This window comes from Thalassophryne amazonica, chromosome 2, assembly GCF_902500255.1.
Source record: "Thalassophryne amazonica chromosome 2, fThaAma1.1, whole genome shotgun sequence".
In the NCBI taxonomy this organism is placed as follows: Eukaryota; Metazoa; Chordata; class Actinopteri; order Batrachoidiformes; family Batrachoididae; genus Thalassophryne; species Thalassophryne amazonica.
In genome coordinates, this window is record NC_047104.1 from 106594066 (window position 1) to 106621813 (window position 27748).

The 27748-nt window shown below is 41.2% G+C and overlaps 1 protein-coding gene across 5 annotated transcripts in view; it reads right to left on the minus strand.

The window, feature by feature from the left end:
* sox6 (SRY-box transcription factor 6) overlaps positions 1-27748 on the minus strand; it is a 419745-nt gene that overhangs the window by 250759 nt on the left and 141238 nt on the right. For all 5 annotated transcript variants that reach the window (XM_034191205.1, XM_034191199.1, XM_034191191.1 and 2 more), the window contains 2 exons: positions 23073-23313; positions 1130-1340 (listed from right to left, as the gene is read on the minus strand). In XM_034191205.1, coding sequence (XP_034047096.1) covers positions 1130-1340; positions 23073-23306 — 445 coding nt within the window. In that variant the 5' untranslated portion in view covers positions 23307-23313. The remainder of the gene's footprint in view (positions 1-1129; positions 1341-23072; positions 23314-27748) is intronic.

Here is a 27748-nt window from a genome sequence, read left to right on the forward strand (position 1 = left end):
GACCAGAAAACAAACCCAGGTCCACACATTGGTAGCCCAACTCCTATCCACTGAGCTACTTATTTTGTATGCTAGCCCAGGGTTAGGGGTTAAGCTATGGGTTGCTGCTGACTTTACACTGAGCGCCCTCTGGTGGCCATTTTTGGCCAATGAAAACATTGCAGAGCTCAATACAAATACATGTAATTTGGTCACTAAAGGTTTCAGACTCGTCAGTAAAGTCAATTTAATGTACAATGGCTCATTTCAGGTCAGCTTGGTGTATAAATCTCATCGTTCCAGGCAGTGAGAGCCGTCAGCTGGCTGTTAAAGACAAAACAAAACCAGCTGATTTCAATAGACAATGCAGCCCGACCTTGTTTTCATCAGAGAGCCAGTCGCAAAAGTACGACTTCTTGCCTTCAGATTGGCCACTTCGCCAGGCTCCACGGCAACCCATACTAGGTAGATCAAATAGATTTTGGAAAATTTGACTGCTTTAAGGTGGCTGCTTGCTTCCAAAGGCAAAAAGACAACACAGTCCAGTAGAGTGGAAGTCCATGCTACGCAGTTCCAAGGAGTAGCAAAGAGTTGATCTGTTCCAATGATTTGTGATGCCAAAAAGAACATTACTGAACAAAACCACGAAAGGTGGCGGAGAGAAAAGTTTAGAGATGGCAGACAGACATTGTTAGAAGTGGTTGTACCTTAATATGATTTTTAAATAAAAAATTTAGTGATGATGTTGATAGTATATTAGCTTAGCATCTTTGCTAACCGCTGTTTTGGGGTCTTCCCTGTTTTCAGAAGGCCCCGTAGTCACAAGGCCTGGCAGAGTTTGTTTTTTTTTTACTGAAACCCAACTGATTTTCTAATTACAGGGTCTTATAAGTAATAGGTTTTCTGGAAGAAAAAAAAAAAGGGGGGGCAGTCACTGTTGATTTGGTAATGCTACTGCTAGCAGGCTAGCTTAACAGTATTCACGTGAGACAGTGACCAATCATGGGTGAAGAATTACAAAAGACAACATTATGTTACTCAAACGACATCAAAAGAAGAACATCCTCAGCAAAGAAGGCTTTTGTCCCGAAAGTTTCACTTCTACTGAAGAATACGGGAGCATTTTAGGAGACAGAAGGAAGATTCATACCGTCTTGCTCTGTCTTTGTCATCTCCTCGAGCTTCTTCTGCTTCAGCGTGTCCACCACATCCGCCAGGCTTCCTTTGCGACGCTCAGGAGTTCCAAATGCAGATCCGCTCAGCAGGTCACTTCGCTCCCGGGCCCCCTCCTCAGGCTTGTGTGGAGAAGTGGAATTGTTCCGGAAGGAATACAGAGAACATACTTTATTGCTGTCAGATTCCTGTAAGAAAACAAATGTCGGGAGGGGCAGCGACAGGGGATGGGATTCATATTTAATGACGAGAATATTTCTGTGCTCTGTCAGGGCTCCATTGAGTCTTTTTTTTTTTCTTCTTCTTCTTTTTATTATTTCACATTCATTGATTGCAGGTTTTTGCAGCTCAGACTGGTTTGGCTATTTCAAATAACTGCACTCTGGATTTCATACGGCAGCTGGTGTATCTGTACGGCAAGTGAAAATTTGAAATGAAATGATTAGGTACGCTTTCATAGGGCATATCCATAATGTGTTTTACTTTTCATCTGCAGAGACGAAACGGAGAGGTCTCCCAACTGTAATTTCTCAAATTGCTTTTGAGTGTGCATTTGTGTTCGTGTGACTGCTGTGTAATTTGTTCATTTTCGAGTGGAGAACTATTCTCAGCTGAGTGCCTTGAGCCGCCGTAAATCTGTGTCCTGTCTCAAGCTGTTATTGTTTTTCAGTCCCACCTGTGTATGGTTTAGTATTTAACTAACGAGCCTGAGTGCTCCCTCTGCTCGCAGACAGACGTGGAGGAAATGGGGAGAAGAATGGGAGTGAGTTTTCAGGAGAGAGAGAGAGAGAGAGAGGAGACTGTGCACACGGGAGCACGCAGGCCGCGGTTGAGGGTTGTGTCCAACAGAAGGACGGGTTAATTACGATTTGTGGGGTCTAAAAAAGCAGAAGGACTTGCAGATTTTAACGGGGGAACAGTTATCACTTATTTAAGCAGCGGCTAACCGGCCCTCGTAACTAATGTGAATAGAACAAACACCCAACACATGCTGCTCGTCCAAAAAAAAAAAAACAAGCTTTAATCAACAACTGTGTGATAACAGAGGGCAAAATGATAGAGCCGTGTCTGGCTCTGGCTCCAGAGAGCCACAGACAATCCTAAATAAAAAACTCAGGAACGCTGTAAACCAGGCAGGAATGTTGACAGTGCCAATTTCTCATCCCTGCGTGGCATGTCGAGCTCTCGGCAGAGTTGCAGTTGTGTGTAGGGTGGTCTGGTACCAAGCCAGGGTGGCACGACCGGCCGGCGTACACCGCGCCTCCCAGCCCTGCGTTGGATGATTATGCGGTGTGGCAGAGACAGTGGAGAGTGCTCGAGGGGAGTGGAGCAGTGCTGGGTTAATCAGCTGGCACGGGTTCAGGGCACAGCCCACACAGACACATGGCACTGCACAGGAGTCAGGTAATCAGCACAGGCAGCACTCCCGTTCCTCTCCTTACACCCTTTTCGCTTCTCTGTTTTTAACTTTCTTGTCTCTTGGTTGCTTACTCCCTAACTCCCCACCCACCCACCCTCCAAATCTTCCATCCTCTCAGTCTCACTCCATTTTACCTTTTATTCCCAGCAGTTAATGAAGCACATTTAACACCATGTTAAAAAAAAAAAAACAGTTTACACTCATGACTGTGAATTTGTTGGTGTCATTACAGCTACAGAAATGAAAACGACCGCACTTTTCAAATCCAGTGTCATTCACCGGGTACAGTCTTTAGCTCCCAAGCCTTTTTTGTTTAATTTATATAAAATTTTATATTCTTAAATTTTGTGGGGAAAAAATGTGAGATTGCATTTTCTCTATTTTACAAAAGATTGTAAATGACCTTTAAAAAATTCAACAAAAACCCTGTTTGCTTTATAGTTTACAGCTCAATGCACAATTCTATAAAGACAACAAATAATAATAATCAGTGAATAATGAACTGATTAATATAGTGTTCTTGTAAAATCCAGAATTACAAATAAAGACACCAGACTTCAGTATTTATTACACTGGTCAACAATTTTTTTTTTTTTTGCATGGACTTTGAGAACTGATTTAGGGTAATTTTGGGGTGCTGAATCCAAATCTCAGCTCAGATTTCCTCTATCACATCGTGTTTTTTTGCAATCTGCATGTTCCATATTGATGGATGATGCAAAAGTTACTCATTCACTAATCACTAAAAGCAGCTTCAAAAGCAGAGTTTTTAAACCAGGTTCACAAAATGTGAACAAAAGCCGTAATACTGTTTATGGCACTGAAGAGGTGTGAGAAACTGCAGCTTGATATGAGTAATGTGTTTTCATATCTCAAAAATGTGATGTGAATGGCAAGAACTAACACCAGATTCAGCGCCCACAAATTACCCAAAATCCATTAAAAAACTCCATGCATGAAAAATCGTGTTGACCAGTGTTGTTATTATTATTATTATTATCATTATTATTATTATTATTATTATTATTATTATTATTATTATTATTATTATTATTATTATTATTATTATTATTACTGAGAGATGAGAGAGATGAGATTTATTGTCATTGTCATTACATGAGTGCAGCAACAATGAAATTACCTTTACACTCCGATTACCTCATACAAGATACAGCAATTAATCCACAATTATTACTTGTTTACCGTAATAATGGCACACATCAGAATTAAAGACAACACATATACATTTGACATTGTTTATTAATTTATTATTATAATTTTTTTTTTTTTTTTTTTTTTTTTTGATATGTCTTTTGTTAACTTGTGCCTTTTTTAAATCACATCTACGATTTTTGGACTGCACTATATGTACTTAAAATCAGAGACCTTGAAGAATTTTCAGTAATCTAGAGAGCTGGATATGCATTGGATGACAGGCAAAGGACAGTCAGGACACACCTTCATTTCATATATAAGGTAATTAATGTGGGGATTTTTTTCTGAAGTGGAAATTAGTTTTCCAAAAATTGAGATTTGGGTTGAATTACTCCAGTACAAAGTACACACAGATTGTCATGTAAGACAGAACAGGTCAGGTCTGAGTGCATGCACTACGTCTCCTGGAGATCTCCTGTCCTGCATGTTTTCTATGTGCATATGCTGCAACCACAGCTGATTAATCAAGTCTGGTGTTTCCCAGCATGTGATTTTCTGAGCACACCTGATTTAGTTCATTAGTAGTGGGTGGAGATATGATTGGGAGGTGATCCCCAGGAGCAGGACTGGTGACCTCTGCACTACACTATGGAACCACCCTGGGTCATCTAACACCCCCATCTCCCAAAATTTCTCACCTATCTGCACAACAAGGTGAAATGAGGTTGCCCCCTTTGGCCTTTCCCAGTTGCCAAGTTCCTCAGCGATGAGGCACCTGTGTGCTCAATTATGCTGAAGAAAGTCTGCCACATGGACAAAATGTTGCAGCTGTTGTTCCCTCATATTACAAGCAGCACAAACTTAAAATCTGACATAAATTCATTCCAGCTGTATACTGAACACTTTTATCACATACATATACACGTCTGATGGCTTAGTCCAGGAAGTCATTGAAGCCTGAATCTTAGGGCCCGGTCACACGGCACACAGCGATAGCTGAACAAAGGAACAAAAGTCACAAACTGTCAAGAAAAGGTGGACAAATGATGCTTCACTTCTCCCATCACTGAAAAACCTGCGAATCAAGAGTGCATAAAGGAACAAAACAAAACCAATACTAACAAAAGAAAAAAACGAAGCAAACGCCCACCTTGACGCTTTAAACAAAATCAGAACAAAACATTCATGATGAACGTGCATGTGCGCACAGCCGTTCCAGCCACAAACAGCTGGAACGGCTGGAACGTGTGTAAATATTAAAGTAGTTGATAAGACGTTCTTGCCGCTATTGTTTCTGTATGACAATGTTACTTTTTGTCCCACACATGGATGAGTCACGTTTAGTTCGTCGGCTCATTAGTTACTGATCTGTTCAGATATCGTCAACATTTGTGCAAGACGTCGGATACGGGAGGGTGGACGAAGTTGGATGACAGTCAAATGGAACGCTGACAGTACAGGAACTAAACAAACGATGAGGAACCGTCAAGACAGAAAACAAAACGGAATACGGACGTATTGAAGTTGTCATTGGGATTCGTTCACATTTTTCAACAGTTTGAAAATTCTGCCGAGGCACCAGCTGCAGAAACGAAGCTGGGTGACAGTTAAACCTAAAATCACAGAAGAAAGCAACAGAGAGTAATCCTTTTTGTTCTGTGAGGTCTGATGAGGTCCGCTGACAGAGGCGGGCATGTCCTCCTGTGACATGCAGCTGTTCAGATATCTGTGTTCACAAGTCACAGCTGAGGAACACCTGTACTGGCTTGTAGGATATTAAGTCGCATAACTACAGCATGAAGTGCGGATATTGGCATGCTGTCCTCGCTTTCAATTAAATTAAAACATATTGCATCAGCTGACCGCTGCCATGCAGGAAATCACCTCATGGGACACCCCCATGAGGCATGTGTCACTGCGGGATTTCCCCACATTGTAATAATTAAAACGCAGAACACATTTACAGCTGCATGTGTTCATGATGCAAGAGCCGGTGAAGCAGACCGAACGGTCCACCCCTAAAAATCGGTCCGCCTTTTGCATCTGCGCATGCATCATTTCGAACCACAGAATCACGTCTGAGACGGAGTCTCTTCACCCAAAGTAATCAAATAGATTAATGGGATTATTAACCATCAGATTACAAGGTGAAACCTCTTAAATCATTCTAATGTCAGTTTTAAGCAGAAAGGAGGCTGTTTTAAGTAGAAACAAGGCAAAATTCCGTAAGCTTTGAAATGTCGGACGCGCAGTGAACGCATCAACTAGCAGCTCATTTAGCGGCGGCGCTCTGATCGCTTCTGCCACCTTTTATGATGAAATAATGCTGAATTTATGTGGAAATGATTGTTGTACAAAAGCTTAAAATATCTGTCACTGAGACAGATGATGACTGGAGTGCAGTCTGAAGCCGTGAACCGCGTCATCAGGGGGTCCGATTTTTAGGGGGACTGTTCAGTCTCCGACACTGGCTCTTCATGAGGTGGGAGCCGGCCAGCTCGAGCGCATCAGGTAATTCATGTAAAACATGAGAGAACAGTACTCCACGTCATTTCATTAATTCCTGGTGTACGTCTAGACGGAGGCTAAATCTGCTCTTTATAACAGGAATTAAGTATTATGAATTGTGCTGTGTGCACGACTTTCCATGTGCTTGCACTGTGTTCGTGCATCTAACCATGTGTCCCCCCTGACAGTTGGTGGAATGTTTCATGGTTCACCATTTTGTTTTTGGTTCGTGGATTTTCTGCCATTTTCTGCATCTCTCGTGTTATGTGTGAAGGGGCCCTTAAGTGGGAAGTCCTTACATCGACAGAAACACCCCATAATCTCTCATCAGCCGTTAAACTTTTCACCGAAAACCAGCTTAATTTCTCGAATAGTGTCCACTCGGATATTCCTCACAGGTCCAGAAAAAATTTAGATGAAGCAACGCGCGCCGTCTCGAGCAGCGTGTGAAACAAAGGAATTCAGCCGAGAGGGCGGGACCACATCTCACTCAAGGCCTGCCCACAGGGAAATGACGTCACCGACACACGTGAAAAAAACTCACGCATGCGCACGAGGGTTCAAGCATGATTGGTGTAATCGCACGTCATTCAAATCCATATAGTTTTTTTTAAAAAATAAAAAGGTAGGATACTTTTCTGATAGACCTCGTACACAATGGCAAGCTGCCAAGCAAACAGGAAGCAAAAGAAAAGGAATTGGGCATTGTAGCTGACAATCCTTTTAACTTTCATGACAACACATTGGCCAGTGGGAAAGAAAAAACCTAAGTCCTTGTCAAACAGTTATACCTTGTTAATTTGTGACCACAGTGCACACATGTAAACTATTTATTCGAAACAGATAGTGTGACCAGAATCTTTTTTCTCACTATACTATACCATACAATATTATATAACAGCTGAGAGGATCCTTGTCAATTGATTGGTGGCTTGTATGTCACGTGACATGGATTATTCGTACCATTTGTCATTGTATTTCATTGACCATGCAATAGTTCTTTTTACCATGCAATTTTGGTGCTATATGAAATGTGCTATTGCATGCCCCGACCACCACGCATGCTCACACTATCGGGGGCAGTGTTTAGCTATGGCAGAGTTTATTTTGCTGACGGACGACGATTTGAAGTTGCTAATTGACGGTACAAATTCTTCTGACACACACACACACACACACACACACACACACACACACAAGAACAAATCCACTATGTTGTAAGCCGTCTGGAGGCATGACGAGCTGCTAGGATGAAGTTAGGATGAAAAGCTGGACAAATTTCTGACTTGATTTTTCACTGGACTGAATAATTCCACAAAGTTTTTTTTTTTTCTTTTTTTTTCTTTTTTTTTTTTTTTTTGGAAGCACACAAAGTCAGTGCACCGCATCACGGACTACATCGTCAGAATTATTTTTCTACTATCTTACTGTTTTTCCAAGTTGGCTGAGAACAATTTTGGGCTCCTATTTGAAGTTCGAGTTGGCTGTTGACATCAAAGCATCAGTGATGTACACCAAAATGTAAGTCCCTTTTATGTTGTTTATAAATTAATAAGATATCAAATGGCAAGGATCTTTTTTTGCCATTAAATAACATAAATAATTAATGTTTTTTTCATTCTTTCAATGGAATGAATAAACATTTATTGTTTGTATACTATACTATACTATAATATTTTGTAGTTGAAAACATTTTTGCCTTCTTGCCCTCACAGAACCACTTTCTCAGATCCTTTGACAGCCCCGAACTGCCATGCAATATGACTCTACTAGATGTTATTCAGGATGTCCTTTGAGATGAGACACCTCCTCCTGTGAACACTGGCAGTACTAATGCCATCCCTGGCAAATTACAGGGTCTTGTTGTGGAAGAATTCCCACATTCCATTCAGGTCATTTGTTGTGTCCATGTTTGCAAGTCCTCCGTGCAGATTGCATGCAAACATGTGCAAAACAGTTTGACCATGAAGTCTCAACAGACTAATTCTCGTAGATAGCAGTCTGTGGAGCTTCAACTGCATCCTTAGGGAAGCAACAACAACCCTGTGGTCAGAGTTCACAAACTGGGCACTACAGATCCTGCAGGAATCTCCAGCATGTTCCTACAAGAACATAAATAATCCCCTTAGCTACGCCATACTAGCATGTTCAGCTGCGCTGCTCTGAATGCTGGAACCAATATCCCACAGATTTTACAAAGTCAAGGGGTACTGAGACATTAAAAAAGGCAGGTCCTGTAACCAGCCCTATCAGTACCTGTGGTCACAACGAAATCACAACACCAGATGAGTACTACCTCTGAGGGCATCAGTCAGAGCCTCATACAACACTCATGAACACTGGTGATATCAGATACCACTGGAAGGATCCCATAGCAGCTGTTACATCGTTGGTATGGTGCCAACTGGAGTGATCAAACTAAAAGTAGGAGCATCCACCCACAATTATATGCCCACTTCTAGGTCAGCAGACCTCAGAGAGTGCTGCCACTTCAGTGCAATGCTGTCATCCTTATTGAAATAAAGGATGTTCCTGGTCCACCTACATGAGACACCTCCAGGTTGGAGTTGGGAGCCCATGTGCAAATAAGGACCCCTTAGTACTGCACCACACTGGCTACCCTCCAGAGACAGCACCTATTGTTTTCTCCAGCAGTTTTTATGTCTTCTCCAGCGTTGAGGATCCAAACAGCCTTCACCCACCCGCTTCATAAGGTATATAATTTTCCACTGTAAGGAAGCAGGAGAGTGCTCCTATAAAGTCAAACTTCATGAACTGTAGTGTAGTGGCTTGAGTGCCAATCCCACCAACACCCAAAAGGGAGTTAACTGTAAGAGGATCACCTACCCTACAGTCCTGGATGTGGAGCGGGGGGGGGGGGGGGGGGGGGTAAATTGTGAAATGATGAATCTATATATACGAGGGCTGTCCATAAAGTATAGGTCCTTTTTATTTTTTTCAAAAACTATATGGATTTCATTCATATGTTTTTACGTCAGACATGCATGAACCCTCGTGCGCATGCGTGAGTTTTTCCACGCCTGTTGGTGACGTCATTCGCCTGTGAGCACTCCTTGTGGGAGGAGTCGTCCAGCCCCTCGTCGGAATTCCTTTGTCTGAGAAGTTGCTGAGAGACTGGCGCTTTGTTTGATCAAAATTTTTTCTAAACCTGTGAGACACATCGAAGTGGACATGGTTCGAAAAATTAAGCTGGTTTTCAGTGAAAATTTTAACGGCTGATGAGAGATTTTGAGGTGACACTGTCGCTTTAAGGACTTCCCACAGCGTCATCAGCCTGTTTCAAGCTGAAAACCTCCACATTTCAGGCTCTATTGATCCAGGACGTCGTGAGAGAACAGAGAAGTTTCAGAAGAAGTCGGTTTCAGCATTTTATCCGGATATTCCACTGTTAAAGGAGATTTTTTTCCTCCGCCACAGGAAAAACACCTCTGTTGGAAGCCTTAAGGACAAGTTGGAACATGTCCAGCTGTTAAACAATTTCTCATATACTCACTCCACTGAAAGCCATCAAAAGCCGCCTGGATTTTACAAATGGTTATCAACACGGAGGTGTTTTTCCTGTGCCGCCGCTCCGCACGTCTTTCATTAAAAAAATCTCCTTTAACAGTGGAATATCCGGATAAAATGCTGAAACCGACTTCTTCTGAAACTTCTCTGTTCTCTCACGACGTCCTGGATCAATAGAGCCTGAAATGTGGAGGTTTTCAGCTTGAAACAGGCTGATGACGCTGTGGGAAGTTCTTAAAGCGACAGTGTCACCTCAAAATCTCTCATCAGCCGTTAAAATTTTCACTGAAAACCAGCTTAATTTTTCGAACCATGTCCACTTCGATGTGTCTCACAGGTTTAGAAAAAATTTTGATCAAACAAAGCGCCAGTCTCTCAGCAACTTCTCAGACAAAGGAATTCCGACGAGGGGCTGGACGACTCCTCCCACAAGGAGTGCTCACAGGCGAATGACGTCACCGACAGGCGTGGAAAAACTCACGCATGCGCACGAGGGTTCAAGCATGTCTGACGTAAAAACATATGAATGAAATCCATATAGTTTGTGAAAAAAATAAAAAGGACCTATACTTTATGGACAGACCTCGTATCTCTCTCTCTCTCTCTCTCTCTCTCTCTCTCTCTCTCTCTCTCTCTCTCTCTCTCTCTCTCTCTCTATATATATATATATATATATATATATATAAAATAATGTGTTTGGTTTGGATGGCAGCAGACAAGGTCCTGTGACAGGTATGGACAGCCTAGTCTTTTTTCCTTTTTTTTGTGATACATCAAAAAATGTAGTACATTACATTGTGAAACCTGTTGCTGTCTAACTTTACCCCTAACCATAACCATAACCTCAAATGCCCTCATGAAAGTCAACTATATTTCATGATGGTATTACAAACTAGATCAATTCACTTTACATAATGCCATCACAAACTAGGCGTGAGATCGGGTTGGGTATGCACCACTCAAAATTTTATCCTAACCTACAAAAAAGTAAAAATACAAGAAAAACTGTATGAATATGGAAGGTTTGCTAAAATCAGTCATATACAGCAATCATGAACAAATCCGTTCATAGAAATTTTTTCTTTGTTGTACAAGTTTTCATGTGTGAGCACAGACCACCACACCATCCTAAGGAGGAGTTTGGTACATGTGCTTCTTGTGCTTGTGTATGCGCGTGTGTGTGTGTGTGTGTGTGTGTGTGTGTGTGTGTGTGTGTGTGTGTGTGTGTGTGTGTGTGTGTGTGTGTGTGTGTGTGTGTGTGTGTGTGTGTGTGTGTGGCTGGGGGGGGGGGGGGGGGTGCTACAGAGGTGCTGAGGGTCTCTGTGGCAAACTGTAAAGCTACTTCAGAGGCCCTCGGGGTTTCTTTACCAAAGAGCCGTCTGTCACAGATGACCACCTGCCTCCCTGTCTCGAGCACGCACGAGCCTCTGCTTTTCTTCACTCCACACATATCAAAGCACCTCCACACTTTGAACACAGAGTCTGGGGTTTGAATGAAGATGTAACTTAAACACAACAAGAAAAACAGCATGCAAACTGCAGATGTTTTCTTTCATAATAGCAAAAATGCAATTAGGGAGGCAGACTTCAGCAATGACACATTTTATCTGAATAATAACAGATGCTTTTGTGTGTGGAGCTGCCGATACCTGAAGAACGCCAAGGTTTCAGAGTATGAGGGAAGAAGTGGAAATAAAATAAATTCTCATGTATGGACAATAAGTTCTTATGTCTTCAATTTTTGCAACGGTTCTGCTAAATGTCTTTACAAGTTCATTTTAATTTTATGTTGCTTCTCTTCAATGTGTGAAAGTATTTCTACCACAAAGGTGGCTTGGAGTTTTGGAATTTTTATCTGAGGAATTTAAGAACATGAACAAAAATTTTTTATGATGAAAAATATTCCCTGTTTTTTTATTTGTTTTGTTTGATCTAAGACTGGTTTTAATGGCAAGGGAAGTTTGGGGTCACAGGGTCGCGAGGGAAACAGAGTTAGTGGGTTTTAATGGCAGTAACTGCTGCTTGACAACCCCTCTCCTTTCACTATGTATATTACCGTGCAAAGGTTTTGGGCATGCAGCATTTGAGTATTTATTCTTTCTTTATTAGTGGGTCAACTAAAAAATGTCCAACATTTCTACTTGAGCAAAAAAGGAAACCAAAAAAAAAAGAGTTATCTGTCTTCATTCAATAAGCTATCACTTATCAAATGAAAAATCCTGTTTCCAAATTAAAAACAACATTTGTTCAGTTACATAACACAATCAGTGTTAACATGAGTATGTCGCCTATTTCGAAATTGTTCTCATTATGTTTGAAGGAAATGTTGCTGAAATTACACTGAAAAAAAAACTACTTAAAAAGTTGTTTCAATTGACAACACCTGAATGAATTAAGTTGTTTGAACTTAAGTTAGTAAGTTAGATCAACTCTAAGGGGCCTTTCACACATAGTGCGATGTTTGGACGAAGTGCGCACTTAGTGCGCATGACGCGGGAATCATGTGCAAACTGTGTGAAATTGTCCCTGCCTCTAACACCTTGTACACCTGTTGCTACAAATCTTTGCGCACACCAGCGGCTGAAAAACAGAGTTTGCGCTGTGCAAGCCCATGGAACCCTCTCACGGCAGGTGTCGGCCAAATTCCAGGTGACACGTATGCACATCTAACACCACTCGCATGGCACTTAGAAAATGTGTGGCCATTTGCACTATTAACATAACAACAGTCAGCAGATAATCACTGTTGTGCTGGCAGTGAAATTTGTCTAAGTGCCCCACAAGTGTGACTTTGATCTGTGCACTGAACTGACAGGAGAGTCGGTCGCCGACAGAAGCAGCTGTGGTGATCTGTCATTCTGAACATTCCAGCTACACAACACCTACTGTGTTTGGACAGACATGGACTACCAACTGTCCACTGTGAGGCGCATGTGTCTGATTGCTGTATTTACGTGGACATATATAAAAACATATATCACGGTGGTGACAAGCTGCAGCCAGCGAGCGCGCGCACGGAGCGGGCACTGACAGCCTGCCAGGTTGAAATGGGCCATCAGATCAGAACATGCAGTGGGTGATGTGACCGTCACGTCACCCACGTGAGCTCTCTTCCACATGATGCGTGTGTCGGGCAGGAAGCGCGCAGCCGACTGGACACATCAAACCAGTAGTTGTGGACATCAAAGCACACTGCTTCTCATTCATATCATTTTATTTCATGAGTCTGTGTATGTCTGTGACCATGGGTCATCTACAGATGAACAGACGGATCATATTTGTATTGCTCGCTTGATAAATGCAGCGGTTTTATATGGTGGGGTGTTTTTTTTGTTTTGTTTTTTTTTGTAATACTTCCATGTCCTTCCTGATATGAGGCAGCTTCCCGCAGCTCAGTGGTAAAGTTGCTGGCTGGCAATCAAAGCTTTTGAAAGGCACAGGTTTGCATCCCGGGTGGTGTGTTTTTTCTTTCTTTTCTTTTTTTTATTATTCCACATAAGTGGTGTGATGTGGTCCCACAGGTACTGGCTGGTTTTTATTTTTTTATTTATTCCACATAAGCGGTACGATGTGGTTCCACATGTACCAGGCTGGTTTTTATTTCATTCACATAAGCGGCGCCATGTGCACCTGGCACTGTTCCTGCTCGATAGACACCGGCGCAAGGGCGTAGGTTTGGTCTCAGCTTTGGTAGGGACAATACCCCCCTGGCCCCCCTGCCCACCACCACCCCCTAACCCACTCAGACCATTAGACACACAAGTACAGCATAATACATAACATATGATGACACTTTATTAATATTTAACACTTTATTTACATTATTAAGTGTGTAGGCAAACAAACAAATAGCTTAAATAACAAAATTGCACCCAAAATCACTAATCTATTCTATAGGCCTACACCTGAGAGAACAAGACAACAAAAAAATACTTGTGGAGCTAACAAAAAAAAAAAAAAGTTTTTGCAACCAAGATGTATAATCTATTCTCTTCATCAATAATGCAGTTGTAGGTATCTAGCAACCTAATTTGCCAAAAAAAAAAAAAAAAAAAAACGATTTCCAATGATATATATGGTGTATTACGGTAAACGTAAGCCTGTGATGTCATAACGCAGAGGAAAAACACGGAAGTTTCACACTAGTGCGCCGCTGAGAAAAAAAAAAAAAAACTAGTGCGCCGCTGATTCTCATTACCGTAAATTCTCATATAAGCCCTCACTCTGAAAAATTTGACAGCAAGCCAAGAACCCATGCTTTCCAACAGTGCGTTTGGTGACTTTTGAAACAAGGGAAAGTATGAAAAAGAGCGCAAAAGTGACAGAAAAGTACAGAGACAGACAGCAAACATAAATGTAGTAATTTTTGAGGAAAAGGCAGGATGTTAGTGTCATTTTTTATCAGCTAACCTTCATCAGCGTTGGCAAGCTAACTAGCTTGCTAACGCTTTCGTTTTTATTTTTATTTTATTTTTTAGCACTGTTGTCGTGCTGCTCCACAGCCTGCCTAGTGGATTTTTATTTTATTTTAGCACTGTTGTCGTGCGTTACCTGTGCTGCTCCACAGCCTGTTCAGTGGATTTTTATTTTATTTTTTGGCGCTGTTGTCGTGTGTTACCTGTGCTGCTCCACAGCCTGTCCAGTGGATTTTTATTTTATTTTTTACCACTGTTGTCGTGTGTTACCTGTGCTGCTCCACAGCCTGTCCAGTGGATTTTTATTTTATTTTTTACCACTGTTGTCGTGTGTTACCTGTGCTGCTCCACAGCCTGTCCAGTGGATTTTATTTTATTTTTAGCACTGTTGTCGTGTGTTACCTGTGCTGCTCCACAGCCTGTTCAGTGGATTTTTATTTTATTTTTTAGCACTGTTGTCGTGCGTTACCTGTGCTGTTCCACAGCCTGTCCAGTGGATTTTTATTTTATTTTTTACCACTGTTGTCGTGTGTTACCTGTGCTGCTCCACAGCCTGTTCAGTGGATTTTTGTTTTGTTTTTTGGCACTGTTGTTGTGTGTTACCTGTGCTGCTCCACAGCCTGTCCAGTGGATTTTTATTTGATTTTTTACCACTGTTGTCGTGTGTTACCTGTGCTGCTCCGCAGCCTGTCCAGTGGATTTTTATTTTATTATTTTATTTTATTTTGTTTTTTTTATTTATTTATTTATTTTTTTTTTATTTTTTTTTTTTAGCACTGTTGTCGTGCGTTACCTGTGCTGCTCCACAGCCTGTCCAGTGGATTTTTATTTTATTTTTTAGCACTGTTGTTGTGCGTTACCTGTGCTGCTCCACAGCCTGTCCAGTGGATTTTTATTTTATTTTTTACCACTGTTGTCGTGCGTTACCTGTGCTGCTCCACAGCCTGTCCAGTGGATTTTGATTTTTATTTTATTTTTTTGGGCGCTGTTGTCGTGCGTTACCTGTGCTGCTCCATAACCTGTCCAGTGGATTTTTATTTAGCGCTGTTGTCGTGCGTTACCTGTGCTGCTCCACAGCCTGTCTAGTGGATTTTTATTTTGTTTTAGCACTGTTGTCGTGCGTTGCCTGTGCTGCTCCACAGCCTGTCCAGTGGATTTTTATTTTTATTTTATTTTATTTTTTAGCACTGTTGTTGTGCGTTACCTGTGCTGCTCCACAGCCTGTCCAGTGGATTTTTATTTTTATTTTATTTTATTTTTTAGCACTGTTGTTGTGCGTTACCTGTGCTGCTCCACAGCCTGTCCAGTGGATTTTTATTTTTATTTTATTTTATTTTTTAGCACTGTTGTCGTGCGTTGCCTGTGCTGCTCCACAGCCTGTCCAGTGGATTTTTATTTTTATTTTATTTTATTTTTTAGCACTGTTGTTGTGCGTTACCTGTGCTGCTCCACAGCCTGTCTAGTGGATTTTTATTTTATTTTTTAGCACTGTTGTTGTGCGTTACCTGTGCTGCTCCACAGCCTGTCCAGTGGATTTTGATTTTGATTTTATTTTTTTTGGCACTGTTGTCGTGTGTTACCTGTGCTGCTCCACAGCCTGTCTAGTGGATTTTTATTTTATTTTTTAGCACTGTTGTTGTGCGTTACCTGTGCTGCTCCACAGCCTGTCCAGTGGATTTTGATTTTGATTTTATTTTTTTTGGCACTGTTGTCGTGTGTTACCTGTGCTGCTCCGCAGCCTGTCCAGTGGATTTTTATTTTATTATTTTATTTTATTTATTTATTTTATTATTTTTTTTTAGCACTGTTGTCGTGCGTTACCTGTGCTGCTCCACAGCCTGTCCAGTGGATTTTTATTTTATTTTTTACCACTGTTGTCGTGCGTTACCTGTGCTGCTCCACAGCCTGTCCAGTGGATTTTGATTTTGATTTTATTTTTTTGGGCGCTGTTGTCGTGCGTTACCTGTGCTGCTCCACAGCCTGTCTAGTGGATTTTTATTTTGTTTTAGCACTGTTGTCGTGCGTTGCCTGTGCTGCTCCACACCCTGTCCAGTGGATTTTTATTTTGTTTTAGCACTGTTGTTGTGCGTTACCTGTGCTGCTCCACAGCCTGTCTAGTGGATTTTTATTTTGTTTTAGCACTGTTGTCGTGCGTTACCTGTGCTGCTCCACAGCCTGTCTAGTGGATTTTTATTTTGTTTTAGCACTGTTGTTGTGCGTTACCTGTGCTGCTCCACAGCCTGTCTAGTGGATTTTTATTTTGTTTTAGCACTGTTGTTGTGCGTTACCTGTGCTGCTCCACAGCCTGTCTAGTGGATTTCTATTTTGTTTTAGCACTGTTGTTGTGCGTTACCTGTGCTGCTCCACAGCCTGTCTAGTGGATTTTATTTTGTTTTAGCACTGTTGTCGTGCGTTGCCTGTGCTGCTCCACAGCCTGTCCAGTGGATTTTTATTTTTATTTATTTTATTTTTTAGCACTGTTGTTGTGCGTTACCTGTGCTGCTCCACAGCCTGTCTAGTGGATTTTTATTTTATTTTAGCACTGTTGTCGTGCGTTACCTGTGCTGCTCCACAGCCTGTCTAGTGGATTTTTATTTTGTTTTAGCACTGTTGTCGTGCGTTGCCTGTGCTGCTCCACAGCCTGTCCAGTGGATTTTTATTTTTATTTTATTTTATTTTTTAGCACTGTTGTTGTGTGTTACCTGTGCTGCTCCACAGCCTGTCTAGTGGATTTTTATTTTATTTTAGCACTGTTGTCGTGCGTTACCTGTGCTGCTCCACAGCCTGTCTAGTGGATTTTTATTTTGTTTTAGCACTGTTGTCGTGCGTTGCCTGTGCTGCTCCACAGCCTGTCCAGTGGATTTTTATTTTTATTTTATTTTATTTTTTAGCACTGTTGTTGTGCGTTACCTGTGCTGCTCCACAGCCTGTCTAGTGGATTTTTATTTTGTTTTAGCACTGTTGTTGTGCGTTACCTGTGCTGCTCCACAGCCTGTCTAGTGGATTTTTATTTTGTTTTAGCACTGTTGTCGTGCGTTGCCTGTGCTGCTCCACAGCCTGTCCAGTGGATTTTTATTTTTATTTTATTTTATTTTTTAGCACTGTTGTTGTGCGTTACCTGTGCTGCTCCACAGCCTGTCTAGTGGATTTTTATTTTATTTTAGCACTGTTGTCGTGCGTTACCTGTGCTGCTCCACAGCCTGTCTAGTGTCGGATTCCCTGTTTGGGAATCCGCTAGCTTAGCGTAGCTACTAGCTCTTAGCCGTTTTAGCATGGCGGCTTCTCCTGTCTCTCCCGTACTTTTCTGCTCTGGGTGTGAAATGTTTAGTTATTCCTCGGCCTCTTTTAGCAGTAACGGTACATGTAATAAGTGCAGCTTATTCGTAGCTTTGGAGGCCAGGCTGGGCGAATTGGAGGCTCGGCTCCGCACCGTGGAAAATTCTACAGCTAGCCAGGCCCCTGTAGTCGGTGCGGACCAAGGTAGCTTAGCCGCCGTTAGTTCCCCCCTGGCAGACCCCGTGCAGTCGGGAAGGCAGGCTGACTGGGTGACTGTGAGGAGGAAGCGTAGCCCTAAACAGAAGCCCCGTGTACACCGTCAACCCGTTCACATCTCTAACCGTTTTTTCCCCACTCGACGATACACTCGCCGAGGATCAAACTCTGGTTATTGGCGACTCTGTTTTGAGAAATGTGAAGTTAGCGACACCAGCAACCATTGTCAATTGTCTTCCGGGGGCCAGAGCAGGCGACATCGAAGGACATTTGAAATTGCTGGCTAAGGCTAAGCGTAAATTTGGTAAGATTGTAATTCACGTCGGCAGTAATGACACTCGGTTACGCCAATCGGAGGTCACTAAAATTAACATTGAATCGGTGTGTAACTTTGCAAAAACAATGTCGGACTCTGTTGTTTTCTCTGGGCCCCTCCCCAATCAGACCGGGAGTGACATGTTTAGCCGCATGTTCTCCTTGAATTGCTGGCTGTCTGAGTGGTGTCCAAAAAAATGAGGTGGGCTTCATTGATAATTGGCAAAGCTTCTGGGGAAAACCTGGTCTTGTTAGGAGAGACGGCATCCATCCCACTTTAGAGGGAGCAGCTCTCATTTCTAGAAATCTGGCCAATTTTTTGGGATCCTCCAAACTGTGACTGTCTAGCGTTGGGACCAGGAGGCAGAGCTGTGGTCTTATACACCTCTCTGCAGCTTCTCTCCCCCTGCCATCCCCCTATTACCCCATCCCCGTAGAGACGGTGCCTGCTCCCAGACCACCAATAACTAGCAAAAATCTATTTAAGCATAAAAATTCAAAAAGAAAAAATAATATAGCACCTTCAATTGCACCACAGACTAAAACAGTTAAATGTGGTCTATTAAACATTAGGTCTCTTTCTTCTAAGTCCCTGTTGGTAAATGATATAATAATTGATCAACGTATTGATTTATTCTGCCTAACAGAAACTTGGTTACAGCAGGATGAATATGTTAGTTTAAATGAGTCAACACCCCCGAGTCACACTAACTGTCAGAATGCTCGTAGCACGGGCCGGGGCGGAGGATTAGCAGCAATCTTCCATTCCAGCTTATTAATTAATCAAAAACCTAGACAGAGCTTTAATTCATTTGAAAGCTTGTATCTTAGTCTTGTCCATCCAAATTGGAAGTCCCAAAAAACAGTTTATTTGTTATTATCTATCATCCACCTGGTCGTTACTGTGAGTTTCTCTGTGAATTTTCAGACCTTTTGTCTGACTTAGTGCTTAGCTCAGATAAGATAATTATAGTGGGCGATTTTAACATCCACACAGATGCTGAGAATGACAGCCTCAACACTGCATTTAATCTATTATTAGACTCTATCGGCTTTGCTCAAAAAGTAAATGAGTCCACCCACCACTTTAATCATATTTTAGATCTTGTTCTGACTTATGGTATGGAAATAGAAGACTTAACAGTATTCCCTGAAAACTCCCTTTTGTCTGATCATTTTTTAATAACATTTACATTTACCCTGATGGACTACCCTGCAGTGGGGAATAAGTTTCATTACACTAGAAGTCTTTCAGAAAGCGCTGTAACTAGGTTTAAGGATATGATTCCTTCTTTATGTTCTCTAATGTCATATACCAACACAGAGCAGAGTAGCTACCTAAACTCTGTAAGGGAGTTAGAGTATCTTGTCAATAGTTTTACATCCTCATTGAAGACAACTTTGGATGCTGTAGCTCCTCTGAAAAAGAGAGCTTTAAATCAGAAGTGTCTGACTCCGTGGTATAACTCACAAACTCGTAGCTTAAAGCAGATAACCCGTAAGTTGGAGAGGAAATGGCGTCTCACTAATTTAGAAGATCTTCACTTAGCCTGGAAAAAGAGTTTGTTGCTCTATAAGAAAGCCCTTCGTGAAGCTAGGACATCTTTCTACTCATCACTAATTGAAGAAAATAAGAACAACCCCAGGTTTCTTTCAGCACTGTAGCCAGGCTGACAAAGAGTCAGAGCTCTATTGAGCTGAGTATTCCATTAACTTTAACTAGTAATGACTTCATGACTTTCTTTGCTAACAAAATTTTGACTATTAGAGAAAAAATTACTCATAACCATCCCAAAGATGTATCGTTATCTTTGGCTGCTTTCAGTGATGCCGGTATTTGGTTAGACTCTTTCTCTCCGATTGTTCTGTCTGAGTTATTTTCATTAGTTACTTCATCCAAACCATCAACATGCTTATTAGACCCCATTCCTGCCAGGCTGCTCAAGGAAGTCCTACCATTATTTAATGCTCAATCTTAAATATGATCAATCTATCTTTGTTAGTTGGTTATGTACCACAGGCCTTTAAGGTGGCAGTAATTAAACCATTACTTAAAAAGCCATCACTTGACCCAGCTATCTTAGCTAATTATAGGCCAATCTCCAACCTTCCTTTTCTCTCAAAGATTCTTGAGAGGGTAGTTGTAAAACAGCTAACTGATCACCTGCAGAGGAATGGTCTATTTGAAGAGTTTCAGTCAGGTTTTAGAATTCATCATAGTACAGAAACAGCATTAGTGAAGGTTACAAATGATCTTCTTATGGCTTCGGACAGTGGACTTATCTCTGTGCTTGTTCTGTTGGACCTCAGTGCTGCTTTTGATACTGTTGACCATAAAATTTTATTACAGAGATTAGAGCATGTCATAGGTATTAAAGGTATTGTGCTGCGGTGGTTTGAATCATATTTGTCTAATAGATTACAGTTTGTTCATGTAAATGGGGAATCTTCTTCACAGACTAAAGTTAATTATGGAGTTCCACAAGGTTCTGTGCTAGGACCAATTTTATTCACTTTATACATGCTTCCCTTGGGCAGTATTATTAGACGGTATTGCTTAAATTTTCATTGTTACGCAGATGATACCCAGCTTTATCTATCCATGAAGCCAGAGGATACGCACCAATTAGCTAAACTGCAGGATTGTCTTACAGACATAAAGACATGGATGACCTCTAATTTCCTGCTTTTAAACTCAGATAAAACTGAAGTTATTGTACTTGGCCCCACAAATCTTAGAAGCATGGTGTCTAACCAGATCGTTACTCTGGATGGCATTTCCCTGATATCTAGTAATACTGTGAGAAATCTTGGAGTTATTTTTGATCAGGATATGTCATTCAAAGCGCATATTAAACAAATATGTAGGACTGCCTTTTTGCATTTACGCAATATCTCTAAAATCAGAAAGGTCTTGTCTCAGAGTGATGCTGAAAAACTAATTCATGCATTTGTTTCCTCTAGGCTGGACTATTGTAATTCATTATTATCAGGTTGTCCTAAAAGTTCCCTAAAAAGCCTTCAGTTGGTTCAGAATGCTGCAGCTAGAGTACTGACGGGGACTAGCAGGAGAGAGCATATCTCACCCGTGTTGGCCTCCCTTCATTGGCTTCCTGTTAATGCTAGAATAGAATTTAAAATTCTTCTTCTTACTTATAAGGTTTTGAATAATCAGGTCCCATCTTATCTTAGGGACCTCATAGTACCATATTACCCCATTAGAGCGCTTCGCTCTCAGACTGCGGGCTTACTTGTAGTTCCTAGGGTTTGTAAGAGTAGAATGGGAGGCAGAGCCTTCAGCTTTCAGGCTCCTCTCCTGTGGAACCAGCTCCCAATTCAGATCAGGGAGACAGATACCCTCTCTACTTTTAAGATTAGGCTTAAAACTTTCCTTTTCGCTAAGGCTTATAGTTAGGGCTGGATCGGGTGACCCTGGACCATCCCTTGGTTATGTTGCTTTAGACGTAGACTGTGTTTCATAATTATTGTATGGCCTTGCCTTGCAATGTGGAGCGCCTTGGGGCAACTGTTTGTTGTGATTTGGCGCTATACAAGAAAAAAGTTGATTGATTGATTGATTTGTGAAGGTGTGTGTGCGTGTTTGTGTGGGTGTGAAGTTTATTTTAAATGTGGCGCACAGCATTGTTCTCCAGCCCCCCCGCCCTTCTTGCTTTTCTGCACCGGAGCAGTGTTGCCAGATATGAAATATGAAACTATCGTACCAAAACCTCAAAATGATCGTATTTTGGGAGAAATTATCGTACACAAACAAAACGCTTACAACGTAGCTATTTTAGTTTCTTTTTTTAAATTTACAAAGAATTTTATGTCACATTTTTAAACAGTAATTATAGTAATGGGGAAACTATGGCACAAAAAGAACGCAAATGCACTACCAGACTAGAAACATTTTTTTTTTCTGTGAAGGGACACAAACGTGTTAATTACCAGACTAGAAAGAGTCGAATTCAACCTCGAGGTCGCTGTCGTCATCCGATGCCATGGACACTTGTGCAGATTTTGTTGAACACAGAAAAAATGTTGACACCTCCATAAGGAACTTGAACTTTTTATTTTTCTTGTATATCTCTTTGCTCTTGTGTTTTGTTCGTTTGTTATTGCATTTGTTGAAATAAAGTTTCGAAAAAAAAAGATGGCTGGGGAATCTTCCTGTCACGGCACAGATTGGATGGAACTCATTACTCTGTATGAGAGGGGGCGGGCTTTCAAATGACGGTCGCCGAAAGCCAGCAGCAGCCCTGTGTGTGGTGTGTCTTTGATGCCGCCTGAGTGCAACGCCTGCAAAATGATTCTTGGGTGTCAGAGAGAGATGCGTGTTTGGGCAACCAACTGAAATTATCGTACATATTGGATTTTTTCCCATTATTGATCATACATCGTACAGAGGGCACAACTATCGTACAAATACGATAATTATCGTACATCTGGCAACACTGCACCGGAGCCACCCATCCTCTGTGCTCCGGGACCTCCCACTTTACAAATGAAGCACTGCCTGCCACGAGATGCACTTTGTTTACGTCCATGTGAGAAGAACGTGAGCTAATGAAATTGCAACATGGGTAACCCTGTCACTCTGGCACGTTGAAAACACAAAACATGACGACTAAAATTATAGTATCGAGTTCGCAGAAAAATAGTGAATGATTTTGTTATATAAACAAAAATGCTAAATATTGGTAGGGACTATTTTGCCATCCCAAAATATTGGTTGTGACTTGTCCCTATGGTCCATATGCAAACCTACGCCCCTGCACCGGCGCATGCACAAACTCTCGCACCGGGCTCATGCACGCCTGCCCAACAGTGCGATGTTTCGTGATCCGCTAATTTCGAACTGTTTCACCATAATCGACCAGACGTTGACCAAACTTTGCACTTGTGAAGGGGCCCTAACTTTTTAATTTGCTTCAACTATTCTCTTTTTTCATTGCAAACACACTACTTGAGTGATTGCAGTATTGGCACTGCATGTATACGTGCACCCTCATGGCTCATCAGATTTTAAAGGTGTTGTGAGACTGCAGCTGACTGTGAGTTGCTGGTTGGACTGTTGTGCATCTCACCATGCGTTGTTGGGCCAACACCAGGCTTTCCCAGTCGCTCTCCGGCGGTACGCTGCTGAGCGGCTGCATTTCATCTGGGTGGGTTTTGCTGTGCAGCAGGCTGTGCAGCGGAAGCTGCGGCGTGCCGTGAGCCTCTGTGCTGTCCTCTTTCTCCCAAGACAAGTGTTCCTTGCTCATGGCATCGTCCCCATCGACCACAGATGCAAAAGGAGACGTGGCTTGCTTGGAAGACATGACTCTGCTGCGAAACAAAAGAAAAAGCATCTTTGGATTACTTCTCAAAATGATTTTCACTGTTATGAAATATTCAAAACATGAAAAAAGGTTGGTTGAGAAAATGATTAGTTCTTGAGATGCTCAAAGCAATAAATTAAGCAACTGCTATTAAAAAAGTAATTCATGTATTTTTTTTTGTTTGCTTGCTTGTTTGTTTGTTTGTTTGTTTGTTTGTTTGTTTGTTTGTTTTTTGAGGGGAGGGCTCCAGAAACAGCAGCTACTTCAAGAGATAATTTCAGATGATGTGATCCACCCTCCCACACACACACACACACACACACACACACACACACACACACACACACACACACACACACACACACATACACACACACACACGTACCCGTTGTAAAAATAAGCAACAAACATGATAGTGCATGTCCAGACCATGTGCTGACTGGAGCCTCTTAATATAAAATTCAAAATTTGATAGGGATACTCATTCCTTAATGATCCACAAGGTGGCATCAGAGCATGCAGACTCTGGAGTAATGTTCAAAAGATGGGTGTTTCAAGGGTTTCTGAAGGATTTAAAGCAGTGTTTCATGTTTGTTATGAACAATTTACAGCAGTTTACCAAATAAAAGTTTTGGTATCATTCCCATTCATAGGTTCTACTCATTTATAAATTCTGGTTTGTCATTCTTGTTCTGTTGTATATTCCTCCAGTAATTTTTTTCAATTTATTTTCATTTACATAGCGCCAAATCACAACAGAGTTGCCTCAAGGCACTTTACACAAGTAAGGTCTAACCTTGCTAACCCCCAGAGCAACAGTGGTAAGGAAAAACTCCCTCTGAGGAAGAAATCTCAAGCACACCAGACTCAAAGGGGTGACCCTCTGCTTGGGCCATGCTACAGACATTAATTACAGAACAATTCGCAAAACGAATATACAGGAAAATGCTGTTGGTGCACAGTACAGGAGGGTCTCCAGCACAAATACCACTCCCATCTCTGGATGGAGCTGTACCTTAAACAGAGAGAAAAAACAGAACCAAGCATCAGAAAGACAAGAAATACAGTATAATTTGTCAGCAATAAACAAGAAAAACAGGAAATAGTAAGGTGATCGCCGGCCACTAGCCCTAAGCTTCACTAATAGAACCAGAATTTAGGTAAAGCTGAGACTGCTGCACGCTCTGTTTCCTAATAAAATGAATTAATACTTGGCAAAACAGTGGGAATCATGTTTTTCCTCAGCTTAACTTGTCTACTCATGTGGAGGCAGACACTGTATCCAGCAGATGAGAGACACCTCTAATGAACACATATAACATAGGCAGGACAGAGAGGTTTTTTGTTGTTGTTGTTTGTTTGTTTTTTTGCTTTTTTGATGTGGTGCACCAAAGTTCAGGAGATATGGCCTAGTCATATCCCTTTTTGAGTCAGAAGCGTACACAGTGACAGCATTTATTGGTTTTTGAGTTATTGCTTATACAAGATGTCTGTGAAGGTCAAACTCGTCCAACCACTCGTGTACAATTTTTGCTGTTACCAGCATCAACACTAGTCCTTTGTTTCTCCCACATTACTTATCCCCATGCTCTTTCTTGTGTATTACAACCATGGAGCTGTATATAAGAACTAGAGAGCGCAGTACCGCTGAGCCGTGTGCCGGCAAGGAGGCGTGATCGCCATTTTAATTCCGGGCAAGTTGCGTGCATATAAGTTCACTTAGTCTCCTCAACAAACAGGTGGAATATGAAGGAAAGCTGCGCATGTTGGCAAAGCCACAAGCAGAGGAACAAGGGAGACAATATTTCCTTCCATAAGTAAGTGGTTTTGGTTATTTTTGTCACTTTGTCCGTGATATTTGGATGTTAAACAGCTGTATGTTTCCTGCTGTACCTGTGTCGCCCGATGACACGGACCATTAACTCTTCACTTATGTCTAGTTGATATTTTCCACTGTTAGACCAATGTCTAGTTAAAATACTTGTCGTTAGTGATTAAAATTGTTCAACAAGACTGGGGATTTTTTTAAATTTGCACCTTAAAATAATGAGATTATAATGACCTGCGCTGTGCCGCTCACAGTCACACCCACACACAGAGATGTGTATCCGCACCACTGACTTCATGAATGAAACTCGGTCAATAAAGGATAATTGTGTAAAAATATTATATATATATATATATATATAAATGTATTGTAATGGTTTTAGGAGCCGCGCTGCGTTGAACACAGCAGCAGTTCAGCCGAGCAGCGTAGCTTATCAGCGCAGATCTGTGTAACTTTCAACACTAATATTTGGGAATGTGTGTGTGTCAGAGTAAGTTAAATAATATCCTGACATAATGTAATGTCATTTAATTTTACTGGCTCGATATCCAGGTCAAAATCGCATTTTAACACATATTTTGCGAGCATTTTTCTTAATGTGTTCAGTCGCAAATCTCCATTGAAAATGCATTAACATCCGGGTACTTCATCAATATTTTGCCCGGTTAGAAGACGTCATGTCGCTGTCCATGAAGGGACGTTTTCATTTAATGTGCAGCATTGGGACTGCGCTCTCTAGTTCTTATATACAGCTCCATGATTACAACTGATTTCATGTTTCAAGCATCTTATCATTTTCTTGTTTGAACTGGCTGAGTGTGAAGAAGACAAATTAAGACAAAAATAAGTATGTCGTCTTTTATTTAAACTTGTAAAATTAGGAAATAATTAACATTGTGCTGTGATCACTTCCCTCCAGGCCAATAAATCTTATTTAAACCACCTTAGGATTCAAAAACTAACAGTGAAAGACTAAACTGACAAATGTGTCACACATATTCATGAATATTACAGTGAAGAGTCTACTTGACATATCAGGTGTAAAGAAAAATCATGTTAATTCCACTTGCTTTCTCTCTTACAACCCGACCTCTTTTTGTGCAGAATTTATAAAACCCATTCCATTTTTTTTCTCACAATTAATGAGGCCACCTCAATGAATGAAATTAAACACTCTGCCAGTAAAAATCTAATTATGCATTTGGTATTAAACTTGGGGGGGAAGGGGGAGGGGGGTACTGCCTTCTACTAATGTGGACTCTAAAGTCCTAAACCACATTTAACTTCTACTCCACTTTTTCCTGCACTGTTATGATGGTTTTTCTTAACTAGAGGATGCTGACTATCAAAACTTGCATGTACCCGAGAGTAAAACAAAGAGAAATTAACAAGAAAATACAGTCATTACTGTAGTACATTACACCGTTGATCACATCACATAATTGTACAGATGAAAAATTAACAAAGTGGGTGTATTGCCAATTTACACACCATGCTGTGTTAGTTTTATTGATTTATTGTTAATATTGTTAGCAAGTACCTTTAGGAACTAAACAAATGTAAAGTGCTTTTCAGTTTGTACAAAATAACTGTTAGAGGGACAGTCAAAACAGCAAAAAAGCAGGACTCACTTTAAAGTTGCCTTTTTTCCAAGTTGCCTAGTACCACTCCTTTTTACAAATATATATCCAAAGGATTCTATTTGTAATGTTTCTATTCCAGGTTATTCTTGGTCACGTCCATCCTCCTCACACTACTGAAGTTAGCTCACATTCAATAAACATGTTAACAACCCATAAAACAAACAAACCCAATAGGAGCTCAGCTATAAGCACCTCACTTGTGGTAAAAAGAACAATTTATAAAATTCAGTGAATTATTATGTGGTTCCTGTGACTGGTCCCTTTTTTTTTTTTTTTTTTTTGCTCGGCTTTTTGGTTTCCAAAATATAATCTCTTACATAAGAGTTTGTATAGTTGCTTCTAGCGACTGTGTACCTGTGTGTGTGTGTGTGTGTGTGTGTGTGTGTGTGTGTGTGTGTGTGTGTGTGTGTGTGTGTGTGTGTGTGTGTGTGTGTGTGTGTGTGTGTGTGTGTGTGTGTGTGTGTGTGTGTGTGTGTGTGTTCCAGTCCTTCCTGACCTCTCAGGTTACCTGCCACTGGTTTTCTCACCACTTTCTGACTAAACACAACACTTGCAGAAATCTTGAGGTTTCGCACTCATTGCTTGAAATCTTGAACTTTTGCAATTTAATTTTTTTACAACTGAATCTAGTCAATTTTGTCATGTTGCTGCAGTTACACTATACTTTTTTATTCATCTTTCTTTTATTATTTTGTCAATCCATATTTTATATCACACCATTTTTAAAGGTAAACGACCTGTGCTTGCCTGTCTGCGTGCACGCCTGCCCGTCTGGCTATCTGCCTGTCTGCCTGTGTTTCTATCTATTTATCTGATTTTCTGTCCATCTGTTTGTCTGTCTGTTGGTTTGTCTGCTGTCTGTCTGTCTGTCTTTCTGCCTGTCTGTCTTTGTGTTTGTCTATTTATCTGACTTCTTGTCTGTCTGTTTGTCCATCTGCCTCCCTGTCTGTCTATTGGTTTGTTTGTCTGTC